Source organism: Odontomachus brunneus, unplaced genomic scaffold, assembly GCF_010583005.1.
Source record: "Odontomachus brunneus isolate Ranch 3 - 2012 unplaced genomic scaffold, Obru_v1 Obru_scaffold_081, whole genome shotgun sequence".
Classification (NCBI taxonomy): Eukaryota; Metazoa; Arthropoda; class Insecta; order Hymenoptera; family Formicidae; genus Odontomachus; species Odontomachus brunneus.
This window is the reverse complement of record NW_022639531.1, coordinates 394,377-410,997: the sequence shown is the minus strand read 5'-3', so window position 1 is coordinate 410,997 and position 16,621 is coordinate 394,377. Positions and strand designations below refer to the sequence as shown.

At 34.4% G+C, this 16,621-nt stretch overlaps 1 protein-coding gene and 1 long non-coding RNA gene across 3 annotated transcripts in view; one reads left to right on the top strand and one right to left on the bottom strand.

The window, feature by feature from the left end:
• The window catches only part of LOC116847602 (homeotic protein caudal), a 33,461-nt gene extending 18,956 nt beyond the window's left edge, over positions 1-14,505 (bottom strand). Inside the window, exons 1-2 of one of the 2 annotated variants that reach the window (XM_032822747.1) lie at positions 13,272-14,505; positions 9,491-9,568 (exon numbers count right to left, since the gene is read on the bottom strand). In XM_032822747.1, the coding sequence (XP_032678638.1) occupies positions 9,491-9,568; positions 13,272-14,214 (1,021 nt within the window). In that variant the 5' untranslated portion in view covers positions 14,215-14,505. The remainder of the gene's footprint in view (positions 1-9,490; positions 9,569-13,271) is intronic. The other variant, XM_032822748.1, reaches the window with a different exon arrangement.
• LOC116847603 lies at positions 9,716-15,148 on the top strand. The gene is made up of 3 exons (XR_004378792.1): positions 9,716-10,482; positions 12,342-12,500; positions 13,231-15,148. It is a non-coding gene; the product is annotated as an uncharacterized LOC116847603 (long non-coding RNA).
• The last annotated feature ends 1,473 nt before the right edge of the window (positions 15,149-16,621 follow it).

The following is a 16,621-nucleotide window of genomic DNA, read 5'->3' as shown; positions in this document are numbered from 1 at the left end:
TCTCGTGCTGCGGCTTATCATCGGTCGAAAGCTTATGGTACAATGTCGCCCAGATTTCGTTTTTCATTTTTTCAATAGAACTATGATTTCGACGAATGGCTAGTCCGTAGTATATCGAAAGTTCGTCTATAAGCTTCCCGGTTAATTTGCCTTTTCCTCCGAGGCCTTTAGTTGTTCTTTTCAAATTGCGGAGACGAGTGCCCATTCGTTTTTGTACGTGATTGATACATTCCTTTTTGTTTACTGTGAATTTTTCATATGGCTGTGCATCTAAAATACTTTGGAAAGTCTTTGAATCTCCGTCCCCAATGTAATTTTCATATTTGATAGAATGTTTAGTTTCTGAGCGCTGAAACATTTCAATAACTGCATCAGCTTCCATTTTGCCGGCGGACCCCTCGTGATTTGCTTGACATTCTTGTGGGTGAGTCTCTAACCATTCTGCATACTCTTCAGTACCAGTTTTTTTATTCCAAAATTCGCAAGCTTTACAGTATTTAGATTTCACAACAATATCAATTACTTTTCCACTAAACCATCCGATAAGCGACACCAATCCATACAGAGACGAAAAACCGCGTTTTCTCCACGTTCCATCGCCTGAGACAGTTATACCATTTATTTCATTATTTTCAATAGACTTAGCCTTCTCCTCTTGTGTTGCTTTCTCCATACTTTGTTGACAAACAGCTTCTGTTGCGACAGAAATCGTGCGGACAACTTTATCATAAAAAGAATGAAAAATCGGGCGTGGAAGATCCATAAAAGCGCAAAACTTTTCTATTCCGTTTACACCGATTCCTAATAACCGCATGGCAAAGATAATTCTGCGATTAATTTCATATCCTTTATCAACAAATGGGCAACTCGGAATGAAAGTTTGTTCACAATTCTCACAAGAAATGACGATTTTAAATCCTAAGCCACGCTTGCCAGTTTCGGTAAATTTTACATTTGATTTGCACGTTTTACACACTACAACTTCTGAAATGGCAGAAAAAACAGCGATAAAGTTCAATAGACGGTAACCAAATGCTGTATCCACTTCAACGTTATAACAATCTTTAGACAGCTTCAGTTTTTTGGCAGATGTGCTAACGCTCTCGGGCTGAGGTGACTCCATTTCAAATCTATTCAACGGTCGTCTTTTTGATATATTTGATCTCTTTGTATATCCTATGCTTCCTTTCGATCCCTTTCGATCACGATATTCTATGGTCTTGTTACTCATTTCTTCCGTTAATTTATAAGAACTAATCAGGAACAACGAAATTTATATAATGTTTCCACAGAAAGCAAAGCGCTGTGCGATCAATGTTACTTCAACGGTCGTACTAATAATACACAAATATTGTTAGGTTTTATATACTACTTGCGTCATCTATATTCAATGTCAAGCTTACAATATCTTTGAATCTACAGATAAGTTGACCCTTTTATTATTCCAGGAGATATAGTCATACAGCAGCGCGCCACACACAGGCTCTTGGAAGAGGCTCGGAGTGCGCTGCAAGGTGCTTAGCCGCAGTTCACGGAATAAGCACTTAAAACCTTTTCGTTCTTATAAAACTTATTATACCTTATTTCTAAGACCCTAAGGCATCATTTAAGCAAAACAAAATTTTTTCCATTTTTCTAAAATTCTAGAGTGGCATTACCCCTTAAATAATAATCGCTTAGTAAGTATTGTTTCATAAGAAGCATATTCAAATAGTAATAATTGTCGGAATTCGATATATCGCGTCTAGGAAGAAATTGTTAATGTTCGACGAAGGGGATGATTAATATTCGTTTATATAAACGTGTATTAACGTCGTTGTCGATGTTACCGAAGTATAGTATCGCGTATTTCTGTATATTTTATATTCAATATAAGAAATTATATCAAAAAATATAGTTTCTATATTTTATATTATGTATTAAATATAGAAGTATGGTATTATGTCTGCACACACGCGTAAGAGTTTATATGTTCGAAATTATTCATTCATTCTGTTCGAAATTGGCGACTCGACGGAACGAGTCAAGATCGAACACGCGCCTACGCGTGCATTAGTAATTATTATACTATTATTTTTTAGGTGTTACTTTTTATAACGCGACGCGTTGTGTTGTTTAATAGGCGGCAAAATGTAAGCGATTTTTCGGCTTTGAAATCCGGTGAAACGACCATGAAAATTTTATGTCTTGTCGGATTTGATGTGTTTAATGCGGGATGGTTTTTTTCACATTGAACGCTTAGCACTAGGTTGACAATGGAATGCTGGCAAAACTTCGGGAAACATTTCAAGCGTTAAAAATCGCGTGTGCGGTGCACCCTGAGAAATCACAGGATTGACACGCTCGCTTCATTATTTTATAGTTTCGTAAGTGACAGAAAGTGGACCAGTGTGGACAGGATTGGTAAACAGATCGGCCTAAACGTCTTTCTTAACGAAATAGACACATCACAGCACGACGTCCTCAGGCTTGCGCGCAAAGAACAAAAAGAAACCTTGAGACGAATTGCGGATATGCTACCTGCGGGGAGAACTAAATGTCTAACAATTTTCGGTTCTTTTGTTGCGTATCTTTTGACAAAAAAGAAACAGCTGCCGACAGTAATGAAAGAATTCCAGATACAAAGAAACGCCAGGATAACAAAAAATAAAAAGAGTCAGTGCTCGTTTCTTTGATTTCAGGTTGTGAAATGTTTTTTCGAATTTGTAGAAATTTTACGTTAATAATTTTTCTACCATATGGTATGTCGATTACATCGTTCAGGTAATACTTCAGCAATCGAAAAACGAAAAGAAAATTTTAAGGTAAATTTTTTAATGTGCTAATAAACGAATATATTGTAAAACATTAACATATTTATATCCAACATTTTTTTAAAAAACTTGAAGTTTTGTTAAAAAAGCTATGTCAGTTTATAATATTATTTAATAAATATTCACATGCACATACACAATTATTGAGTCTATATTATTAGGTAAACATGATTCATTTTTCAGTTCAATCACTGGCACAACCAGCATGATCTAATTTTCTCATTAAAATTATAATTGATATTTTTTTATTATTTTATTTCCTACTATATTTTTTTCGATCTCTGGCAAACTGAAGGCTTAGATAAATATTAGTTTTGTCAATAATTTTATTATTTGTTTATTACTGAAAATGTAAAATACTGATTGTATTTTCTTATTAGTTCATCCACTAGGATATTTATCTTACGTTTAACTTTAGTTTTTTACGTCTAGAAAAGCTCTGTATCACGGAAAAAATTGATTTTATTGATTCTGAAAATCTCTATAGCTAAACAAAATTAAACGTTATGACTAAGCAGATTTACTAGTGTAACAAAGATATTAGATGTGGAAGTAATTGTCACTCTACTTATAGAACAAACTCATTTTTGTTGACGTTATCTTAGTTACCGCAACAAATCCTTCTGTATTTCAAGCTAATTGAAGTTTGTGAAACAAATTTCTTAATTTTACTAAAAATCATGTAATTATTCTATAGATAATGAAGAAATACTTTTGTTCGTTTACAATCCAAAAAGTGTATCGCCATTAAGTTTGACTGTCCGTAATAAGAGATATGTTATTATGCATTACGTAATTTAAGTTTACTTTCTTATATTAATAACTACATATATTTGTGACATAAATATTTGTGTAGAGTCGTCTTTGCTGTGCTAACAAATTTGCCTTGCTGTAACATCAAACTTTATTAGGCACAACCACAAATCTTATGCAGCTATGTGACTTGGTTACTGTGACATAGTAAACTGGCTGTTCGTATATTACGACTATAGATTTGCTAGACAAGTAAGAGAGATTTTTAGTTGTGACAGCAGATCTGTTTTTTCATGATTGTTCGAGTCGTCTCCAAACATCGAGACTTTTATGATTGAAGGCTGCACCACGAAATCACGCGATCAAAGGATCGAGTGTTGCACGCGAAAACAATTACATTCCGCGGCAAAAATAATAGCGGCGTTCGTTTCCTTTCTCTCGGACCCGGAGAAATAATCTTTTATCTCCCCTTCGTCATTCGATGTTACTTTTAATCGTGCCGTTAGGGAGGATCTCTGCGAGACGAGACGAGACGAAGGAGCTATAAAAGCGGTAGAAATCGCGTGCTGCCACCGTAGGGTCGCGGCACAAATGCGCTCTCACGGATCGACTGCGATTCGCGATACGCGAACGTGAAAGCGCACGATATTGTAATGTAACGCATCGCATTTTCTGTATCGTGCGAGCCGGCGAGCGAACGAGCGAGTGAACGAGCGAATGGTGGCGTCTTCATGGCGAAAAGACCGAGCGGCTTTGCCTGCAATATAGCCATAAAATGCAGATAATAGGTGTTGGAAGGTAGTGGACGTTCGCCTAAAGTACTGCACGCCTGTAAATCGCACGAGGGAGAAAAAAAATGGAACGAAAGAAAAAGGACGAGTTGGGGAAAAATAGCAAAAAACGAGGGTTAAAACAGAACCGCATGGATACGTGGAATTGACCTGAGGAAAGGAGAGGGGAGAAGAGAAAACGGATCTTGGGTACAAAGAAAGCGCAAACAAGGCCGTGAACATATCCATTAGGATAATGTTTGATGCCGTGGAAAGGACTAGTAACGCAAGTCATGTTACAGCTTCTCGTCTCGAAGACGCAAGTACGCGCCAACAAAATTTGTGTGGTGCTGGCGACTTCGTCAGCCACAAACATTGTTTGAGCGAGATCCATGAATATAAGAATTCAAGAAAAAAGACTATTTTCAGACTTTCGAAGCTATTCCATACGGCAAAAAAGCATTTCTTATAGTGGTTACGCTTTATTTTTTAGAGGAGATAACTTCGAAGATCCTAAGAATGCGTTTGTTCTTTAGTTTCTAGTTTGTAGTTTAAGGTTTTATAGTTGAACAACATATTTTTATTTTAGCATAACATTTTATTTACTTTATTTTATATTATATTCTTAATTTTTTTTATTTTATCTATAAACTATGCATATATTATTTATATGCATATATTATTATGCATATATAATGAAACTTTGCATATATTATTTTAAATGCTTAAAATACATGCGTGCAAAAATTTAGATTTTCATTATCATTTTTAAATTACTTTTTCCTCTACTGAAAATAGTAATAGTAACATTATATATTTTTATAATAGAAATTTAGAAAGCTCTCCAGTAGTAGAATGATGTAAAATGACATGTTAATATAATATTATCGTATCATTAATGTGTTATCATGTTTGAAGTCACATTTGTTGGGCTTATACTTTAAAGTAAAATAATTTTTCCTTCTTTTCCTTTCTTTTTGGATCTTTTTGATCCTGACTCTGAATCAAAGTTTGTAATCATTTTTAGATGCAACATCAATCTCTAATTATTTTTCAAAGTTTTTTCATTATTTTCAAGATATATGAGTAATATATATATATATATATAAAAGAATATTATACTTGAAAACTTTATAAACCAAATACTGACTTTGTTTGTAAATGTAAATTGTATTGGTTGCATAAAATTGCAAATGTTCTTACACAATAAGAGTACGTGCAAAAAATGAATTAAAGCATTACTCAATATGTGAGACGAAAACGACAATAAATTTCAAAATAGATATTTTGATCTGTCAGTTAATGTATATTTAAATTAATGATAAATATTTGTCTGATAAAAAGCTAAAGTTCTGCAGCTTATATACACCGAGCGTGTATTTATTTTTTGCTCAGGAGAATTTTAAAGAATATTTTGTATTTTTAGACCTTTACAAATTTAAAAACTCAAAAATATGTGAAAAGTTTGCTGAAAGATTTCTATATATGCGTGATTAGGTTTTTACACAGCGCTTATTTATATAAGATTTATGTAAAATATATATAAGATTTATATGAATATAAATTTACTTAGAATATATTTATATAAGATTTATATGTACAAGCAATATGAAAAGCGTAGTGTCATTATGTTTATCATGACGTTTTGACGATCACCTCTATGTTATTGACATTCTCGAAGTTCTCTACTCACTTTGATACTTTAAGAGAATGCTGAAGTCGATGGCAAACTCGAAAAAAGTTAATAATGTAGAGACAATCGTTATCTAACACAATCACACTATCCTTTTTGTATTTCTTGTACATACAGAACTTACGTATATTGCTTTATTTTACTATATTTAACGGAAAACTTAACCATTCATGTGTAGAAATCTTTCTGTAAACTTTTCCGATATTCTTAAACTTCTGAATTCAGATGCGAAGGTACAGTAATGTTCTTCAACATTTTTCCGTTTGGAGCATTTACATTTTTGGTATGTACAAGCTGCGGAATTTTTGGATTAGACAAATATTACGTTGATAGTTTAAGATTTTACATTAAACATTTTTTTTTGTTTTTGCCACATATTGAGTAATGCTCTTATTTATTTTTGCACGTATATTGCGTAAAAGCATTTGTTTTTCTATACAACTGATACAACTAAACGATGTAAACTTTGTAGAAAAATGTCAGTATCCTGTTTAAAGTTTTTCAGCTTTAGCAATTCCCTTAAGCAATCTTTACATTTCGAACGCAAACTAGTTTCTTTTAAAATCAATGGATTCCAAGATCAAGTAAAATTGGATAATTAAATAAAGTCTTGTTCAAGTAACTCCGGCTAATTACTGCTAACGCCCCGAGCTTGCACCACTTCTTTAGCGAGTGATCTTTGGCCGCCTAAGTGTGTGCGGGAGTTCAAATGTGAGGATCTTCGAAAAAAGTTGCGTAATGGCTAATTCGACTTTTACAGCGTACCGGAAAAAACTCCAGGATGAAGATAACATTAGTGACGTGAGGCAACAATGAGATTTTAAAAGGTGTTGTAAATATGAAGCATCCTCGTACGGAAGCTAGACCGATTTCGACGCGTATCTAAATTTACGACCCCGCTTAAACAAAAAGCAATTATTGTTGTGACTCTTAACGGTTAAAGAATTGATCTATATTTGCCAAATTTCTATTGCTACTAACATGCCACAGCTACTTCAGGAACAGCAATCCAAACCATCCATAATTCCTTAAGCCTGATCTACAATATGCTCTTTGCGTTCTGTTTCTTGTCTTCTATCTTTTTCTGGCTTAAAGCTTAAGGTTTGAGTCAGAAAGAGATAAAGAGAAGCAGGAAACAAAGAGCATTGTAGATTAGGCTTTAGACTGGTCGGAAAGCTTGTTCGCTTTCTTCGCATCGGCATGGCCGTGTGGAAAAAAACTAAGTGAATTTTCTGATCAGTCGATAATAGTTATGCAATACAATGTAATAATTATGCGAACATGCAAAGTAATTAAAAGCTTCGTAATTAAAACATCAAGAAACTAATAGTCAGATATTATATCGATACTACGACATTAATACGCAACACAGTTAGCAACATACACGGAGAAATTTATAGTTATTTTTTTTATGTAAATTCTTTTCAATTTTACTATGATTTTAGTAGTGCAGAAATAGACTAAGAATCTATATTGCTAAGAAACATAGTAAGTTCTCCTAAGAACATGCATGGGAAAAAATAATTTGCTGGTACAGTAGATTTTATGCTGTCGTAGTAAAATCTGTCAGTTATTATATGGACAGCAAAAAGATTTATTAAGAGTATTAATTGCTATTTACTGGATATAATACTATTAAATCTATAAATTTTTTGCTGTAAGAACAAATTAACTTTTGTTTAGTCATCAAGGCATTATTGTATGAACAAAACGAATTTGCTATTATAGCGAAATATATATGCTAAATTAACAACATAATTCGGCTATTCCAACGAAGTAACTTTGTTATATAAATGTTAACCTAATCTCAATCTATAATCTATAATCTATAATGAGAATACAAATGGTTATACACGTCAAATCGTTAAGAGAATAATACGTGAACGTATATAACATCTCCATTTTCTCCAATCTTATTAACAATTTTATTACAAAATAACAATATCGCTTACAAAAGCACGCAACGTCTTTTATAAGCGTTTGTACATTTGTCGTTAAACGATGTCGATAAACGATGTCAATAAACGATGAACATTAAAATTCGCGGATGCCATAGAGGAACCCATTTTAATATTGCAATATATGGACAGAATCAATGAATTTCTTCCTGTTAGTAATAAAAACGAAAGAATGTGATGACTTGATTGATGTTCATTCGCTTTAGTGATTATTTCAGTAATGAACCACACACGCTTGTGGATGCAACGTATACTAATAGATTGCAAAATAGTTTAAACATAATTAAGTTAGGAGCTCACCAAACTGTCAAAATTGAGAATTATTACTAATGGGGGTTTATCCAGCAATTATCTTATTAAGTATTATTATTATTAAATTATCCATCATAAAGTGTCAAGGGGATGAAATCAGGGAGAGAGGATGATGTATTCAGATTTTATGATAGCCTATATTTTCTGTAGAATCCTAGAGAGTAACTATACAAAATTTGGTCTAGAGCAATTAAAAGGGTTTAGAAGTTTATAGGAAACATATAGACAAACAGACTAGATTTTATATTTTACATATACAGTGTTTGCCAACGAAAACTTTCTATCCCAATTATTCTTTAATTCAATTGATTTTTGTAAAAAATGCCGATATACATCAATATTGTTTTCAAGGGACTATATAATTTGAAAATTATTGTAATGCTAACTACAACGTACACTTTGCTTTTTTGCCGTCGCTAATATGCAATAGCGACGACAATTTAGCTATAATAACAAAATTATTTTTCTTTAATTATAGTAGATTTTTAATAGCATATTTCAATTTCTAAAATATAAATAATACATATGAAATGAAAATATAATAAATTTCGGCAGAATATTGACTTATTCCTTGGTTATAAAATTCTGTGGTAATTTTTACTATAATTCTCTGCATGCAGACATACTTTGCGAAGATTATCTCATAAAATTTCCCGCATATAAATCGGTATTGTGTATCGAGTGAGAAAGACATAAAGAGAGGCAAAAAACGATTAAAAGAATTATTTACATGCTCTAAAATTTCCTACTTTTCGTTATCGTCAATAATTTTTGATATATTTTTATAACCACATGTTAAGTCAGTTCAACGATAAACTTCTTGCAAATATCTCTATTTCTATTTCCCAAATAAAAAATGCATGCACAATCAAATCGTGCGAATGGCGTAACTACTTTATGAAGTGACGCTTAAAAGCGCGACGTTAAAAAGAAATTAAAATAAAGAAAAGGGAGAAATTGACCTTTTTAATACAAAATTAAATATGTATTTGTATTTTTTGCGATGAAATACGCGTTTATGCAAGTTAAGATATACGAATTTCTACTTTCTTTATTCTCACAAATAAAGGAGAAAAGGATGAACTGAAAGAAATGTCGTTTTCCGATAATTATGCTGTCAGTAAAAGCCAAAAACTTATAGTTACGCCACCGCATTGTGTACAACCATCCATTATACTGTATAAATCCTACCGAGGAGGGCAAGACGACTGCAGAGGTCATTAATCGTCGAAACAGCACCCGCGTTAGAGGCAGCGGCATCATTGCCCGCTGCAACAATAGAAATAACAACATCTATCGGGATACTTTCATCGTCCCAAGTTATTTTTCGACTTCAGACGCCTCACGTAACGACTTACAGCAGAATATACGTGAATTTGCAACGACTGCTACAATCCATTTAGGTTCAGTAACGCGACGAAAGCCCCGTGTTGTAAATTCTAACTGTCAAATGTACCCGAGCTGGGTGGAAAAACATTTTAAGCGAAGGCAATGACCAAATTTTCGCTCACCCTTTATCTTTTGCTTGATACTGATTAAACATGCTTCGTGATATGAGGTACAATACATACTACCAGGGCCGTAGCAAAGACTAACAATCTTTCAGTCCGTTTAAAGATAAAAACACATGGATTTGAAACGAAAAACGAATTAATTGAAAAGCATCGGCAATCGCGAGTTACTGTGGATTTCATGAAATGCAAGACAATCAATTAAATTCCTCGATTAGAACGCGAAAGACTTTTCTTCTCAAAGGGACGTTACTTTGAGCTGGCTGCAGCCCTGGTCCTCTACACTGACTTCCTCAAGAAATCCCAACTCTTTCTCCATCGTTTCCTTGCTGCGTGTTGATTCAGGATGTCGTGCGAACGGATGGGACTCTCTTTCGGATACGGTGGAAAATTGAGGTTGATGGCAAGAGGTTGGGGATTATCTCACAAATATTTGGGAGCAATTAGATGTTTGCGCGTCTGTTACCGTGTTTATATGGTTTGCCGTATCTAGAACGACGAGACGTGTTTATAACTGCGTGCGATACGAACGAAGAAGTTCTCCTCGTTCTCATTAGACGCGTATTCCATTGTGCCATAACTTTCGAATTGTATGATTTCCTTGCCGGCCTCTTGAAACTGAGATAATTTTTCACATCTTCACATCGGTGAACGCGAAGATGTTTCAAACAAGTAAGTCGATTTATATAGACGTTTGCTTTATGCGGCTGTGATATAATTTTATACAAATATTGTACTCTAACGATCTATATGTATTATGATATGTCCACGGAAGCATATTCGTTTCAAGTAACTGAATTTCTGTTGTTTGAAAACCAGATGATACTCTGCCGTAAAAACAGACAGATTTTTGTAGGAAGTTTCAGTCAATTGTTCTCGGTAATTTCAACCGAATTTTAAAGCTTGAATCACCAGTTGACACTTGAAACTTTTCTCGTGTGAGATATCCAGATTTTTATTCAGTATTAGGATTCAAACTAGTTAAATTATGACACGTGTAACATTTATATTGATAAGCACGATTCAATGGAAAAACTCTCATCTAATTCTGAATTCAAATCTGAGAATCTCAGACTATTAATACGAACCTAATACAACCGAATGTTAAAACGCGTGCGTGCGCACAAATGTTTTTGATCGCTGTAAAAATGAGATCGTTTCACGTCATCGAGTTTTCTCATCTGATTTCCATAGAAGAGAGATTAATTCATGCGGACCGAGTTCTTTTTTCAACGTATACTTTGCTCTAATTTTTCCATTATGATTCAAATCGCGCAATTATAATCCGCAATAATTTCCACGTAAATTGCGTTATGCTACACCTAGCCAAATGCGAGATAAGATAAAAACAAAGTGGGACCAAGCAGAGCGACGAGTGGAGGCGTGAAACGATTCCGACGGCGCGCTGTTCGTCGGCGGGAAGACATTAAGTTGATTTAATGAATCAATGTGAATTTACAAAATAGAAGCCAGCCGTTTCTTTCGACATAACGCATATTACTTCTACTTATAGTTTCCATACAGACTATACATTTTACATTTATCATAATAATTACGTTATTGAATAAGAATTTAAATCGATTGTTTGCTGTGATCGATTGTTTGAAGTGATGTTAATGTTATTTGAATTTTTATATTTTTGCGTTTGCATCTTATTATTGCCATTATATCTTAGTATTATCATTACATGTCCTCTAAGAAGAATAAGAAGTTTCAACGAATATATCCTAATTATTTCATTCATTGTTTTGATAATATCGATAAGTTGAAGTACCCGAGTAGAAATGTAATTAGCCGAATTGAAACTTTGTAGCTATGTAGAGAGAATATTATAGTTTTTTTTCATATAAATCCTTTTTAGATTTACTATAGCTAAGTTTATCTTGCACACTTTCGTACTGAAAGTATCATTCCATCTTTATCATTTATTACATGTTGAAGGAAGATAGAATGATACTTTCAGCACGAAAACGTGCAAGACGAACTTAGCCTATATATTTATACATATACATTATACATAAGACAGGAATAAACTATCAATAACTGTTTATTTGCAAACAAACCTAATAAATTTTACTAGAAACATAGCAAATTTTTTTAGATAGCATATTTCAGTTCCTAAAATATAAATAGCACATATAAAATGAAATGAAATAATAATTCATAATAATTACTGCATTGAAAAAAGGTTTAATAGTAATTATTAAGCCTAGATAATAATTATTTTGGTAAAATAGTCTCAATTAAACATGTAAGTGAATATAATTAAATAATTTGATAAATATTCACAAATAATCTTAGTAAAGATTAGTATCTATTGTTGCTAAAAAATAAAAAAACAAAACAATAAGGCTCTAAGATTTTCGAATCACGAAACTAAATTAATAAGGTTAGTAAGAGCCAATACACCGACTAGACGCTAGCGAGATTCAATTTCTATTCGGGTACTCAAAAGCAACCACAATAATAACTGCGCGCCAACTATATTATATATGTATATTTCTTTTTTTCGGTTTTGACTTGACATAAAGATCGTACGTGAAAGGAAGACATGAACATTTATTTTTCTTGCGCTTTTATGACATTGCGTATTCATGGAATTGTTAAACCAAAACAATAAGACGGAAGAAAACGTGAGTAGCTACGAAGAGACGAGGATGAGGATTATGGACGATGTTCAATGTTTAACGGTAAACATAATTCTTTTTTTGTAAAGAGAGTCTTCTATTTTACGCAAGAAGATAATTCGGAAACGTATAACATAGATTTGAAGCTTAGGTTAGTATTAATAGTTATTAGTTGAAAAACTCGTCTCAAATGAGATACTTCGTTTTAAGTTCAGAGTTAAAAGAAGAATTGTTTGATTGAATCGCGATTATAGAAAAAATATCACATATATTATAATTTAACTAACAGTTAAAATTTCTAAATAAAAATTTTGAAACTTGTCTTGTGTCAGATATTTATATTTAAGTTTAGAATTAGATGTGAGTTCAGAATTCAGTAGAATCGCAATGACAAAAGTAATGTTATGTTATGTATGTTATGTTATGTATGTTATGTTATGTATGTTATGTTATGTATGTGATTTAACTGAAAAACTCAGATCTAACTTTAAGTACAAATCTGTATATCTCACGAGAAACAAGCTTCAAACAAGCTTCACGACTATTTATACGAATCTAAGTTTTATTCATGCTTGATTTTTATTGGCAACGTTAGTCGTCTGCCAAAGTGAAGTATTTTTTAAATAATTCGAGATTTTTTAATAATTAAACTTAAATAATTCGAAAGTCGTTCTTTCAACGAGCGAGACGAAAGCCCGCCAGTTTTCGACGACACACAGCAATGCGAAAATTCTCGTGTAACGCGCTAAATTGCATTTGACCGTTTTCTATAGATATATTCTCGCTTACACAGAATCGAGCTAGGACATGCAGTAAATAGAGAAAATCGCTCACCCGGTTTTGGCTGGTTCTGATACGAAGGTCTCCTCATCCATCCAAACGGGCTCCTGCTCGGGCCTCGCGCATTCGCCGAGTACACGTCGCGGGACTGCTGGTTCATATTGTTAGACGCGTACTGTAGATTCGTGTTATGTGACGACGACGTGGACGGTGTGCTGAGATCACGGGACGTAGATGAGGATGCAGTCGCAGATGCGGATGTTGGATTATGGAAATCGCGATTTGTGACGGTGGACGGTATGTTTGAATCGTTGGCCGCACCGATGGACCCTGACGGTACGTTGAGATGCGACCCGATGGTGGACGGTACGGTGAGATCTTGCGATGTGGTCGGCGAACTGATACCAGCCGTGAAGGAAAGATTGTTCGCCGTATGGGGAGTCTGGTTGAATCCATTACCGCCACTATTGTGGCTGTATGGGGTGGACGGGGTGCTAGGGTGACTGATTTCACTGCTGCTGCCGGTTACTTGTCGGGAATTTGGCCCGCCGTTGGCGTTTGTAGCAGCATTGTTGGCCCACTCCGTCGCCTGCAGTTGTTGCATTTGCGCCTGGTGTTGTGATTGCGGGTACTGTTGAAATTGCGAATAGGGCTGCGGAGGAGGGGGGTATGGAAGATGCGTGTAATGATGGTGCGTCCACGCGAATATCTCGGTGTGGTCGACGTACTGATGCGAGCCAGGCGTTGGAGGTTGCTGATGGTTCATGTGCAATGCCCCATGAGGATAGCCGTGCCAGTGCGACGCGTCGATGCTCGCTGCGATCGCTTGCTGATGTATTTGTGGGAATTGCTGATGCTGAGTCAACGACTGCGACGTTAGCGGCTGCGACGGTGCGTGCTGCGTCTGGGGATGTACGTTTCGTTGCGGCTGATAGTACGTAGCACCCAGCGAGTTGAAGTATGCGCTAATATTTACATTGGTACTCGATTCTGACATGCTGCTAGCGGCTCGTTATCCCTGATGTAACACGACAGGGTTCACTTTCTGCACCGGAACAGATAAGCGTGGAGAATCCTCCACGCAAACTTGGCCGCCACTTTAGAAAATCACGTATTGGAACATTATCGAAATCGTCGAGCCGTGCTTATTCGCAAAAATAGAAATTCAGAACTTCGCGAACGGGGTGACACGAGAGGCGTATTGGGCGAGCCGACGGAACGGGACGTGGCAGCAATAGAACGGCTCTATGCTGACTGCCGAAAGAATTCGCAATGTGAAGACTGTCAGCTGCCCCGACCTTGTGAAGAGCCCCTACATCAGGTATTTAACGGCTGCGCACCGTCCGCCCACGACTGGTCTGGAATCCCCACCAAATATTTCTGCTCGACCAATCACAGCCGTCTACCTGAGTTATTCAGCGTAATGGCGTTCGACGAGAATGTTCCTACCCTCGAAGATATCATCCGTTAACAGAAAGAGAAGCGAGAAGGCGGCCCCCGCGGCCCCACCATCTCGATGAGCCGCACGGAGTTTACACCTTCGACAGAGCAGCTTCTTAGTTATTAATAAGAATTAATACTCTCACTTGTTTTTGTTAGATTTTGTTGAGTTTTTGTTCATTCGTTCAATCTGAATCTGCGTTCTAGATTGTGTCTCTAATGTGACGCCGTGTGTAGAAGTTGCTTTGTGAGCAGAATAATAGTGAATCAAATAATAGTCTGGTGAATTTGCTGTGTATGAGATAAGAAGGTAAAAATCTCTTTGTTTGATCGGGCCAGCTCCTGCTAGCTCAGCAATATGATAGCACTGACTACACTGACTTTAAGCACACAAAGCGCTAAAATCAAATAAAACAAATTTCATTTTTTCAGTACGTTGATAATTTTAAGTCAAGTATGCGTTGAATGCAAATTTTACATTTTTCTATAAACTAGCACGTCTGCTTATGTTGACATGCATGCTAAATAATCTAATTATCAAAGGTATCATGCTTTTATCTTCGCACTTCGGCGATAGTTCATAGAAGGTCATTTGAATAAAACTAATAAATAGTAACGGCAAATCTCGAACTAAATTATTGAATGCACAGTTCTGTTCTGCATTGAGAAAAGTGTTTGGTATTTATAATTATAATCGCATAGCGAAAGATTTATAGTCAAGAGAATTTATAGTTATTTATAATTATAATCATTTGCAATAATTTTTGTAAGTGTTATTATAGTGTTAGTTAATATAATTATAGTGTTAGTTATAATAACTGTATAATAACTTTATTATAACTTTAAGTTATTAAATAAGTTATATAATAACGTTAGTTATAATAACTTTATATTTATGTTGCTACTACTATTTTTTTGTTAAATTTTGTTAGACAAGAAAATATTTGGAACCGAAAATAACTATAAGTTTAGTAACATTAATGTTTTTTCTCAATGTGTAATCAATTATTTTTACTCGGCTTTAAATGTTGTTTTATTAAGTTTAAGATAACCAATGATGGAATTTGAAAAACAAAAATGCTCGTTGATTATAAGAAAAATAATTGACTGTGACTGGTCAATTTCTTACGGCTTAGAGTTTAAAGCTTAAATTTTATGGCTTAAGTTCTCATTGTAGACCACGTTTTAGAGGCTTTCTACAATAAACAATAAGTTTTAAGTTGTAATAAAATTGACCAATTACAGTGGATTATCCTTCTAATAGTCAACTATGATTGGTCAATTTTATTATGACTTAAGATTTATTGCTTATTGTAGAATGGGCTTTACGGAAAGCAGCACATTAATTGTTTATCGTGTGCAAACTTTCGTCGCGTGGCAAGCGTTGTCGCGTTCTGTGTACAGAAGCCACTATAGTAAAAAAATAACGATACAAGTAACGATGAATTTCGTTACTCGTTACTAAAGAAAATGTAACGAAATAGTAACGTCGTTACAAGTAACGCGTTACTTCCCAACCCTGGAAAATGGCTCAAAGTTGCTCAGCATATACCTACAAGGATTATGCATAGCGTTACGCAGATAAAACGTTAGTTTAATAATGTAAGAGATTTTATTGTATTTGATTTTATGTATTGTAAGAGATTTTATTTTAGACATTAAAATTGTTGGAAAGAAAAATGGTCCTCTGTGTCCCGTGCTTGGGGCACAGAGGACCATATATGATTTTTTATATATGTATGATAATATTTCGCATAGCATATCATACATATAAGTAGAAACAGAGTAATAAAAATAAGTTTATTATTTCCAGATAACACACATATATATATATATATATATATATATATATATATATGTATGTATGTATCGTGTGTGTGAAAGCAACATATGAAGTGGAAAAAACAATATTTTATTGGCATTTCTTCCTTCACTTTTAATTAATAGCTACATAATAAGAACAA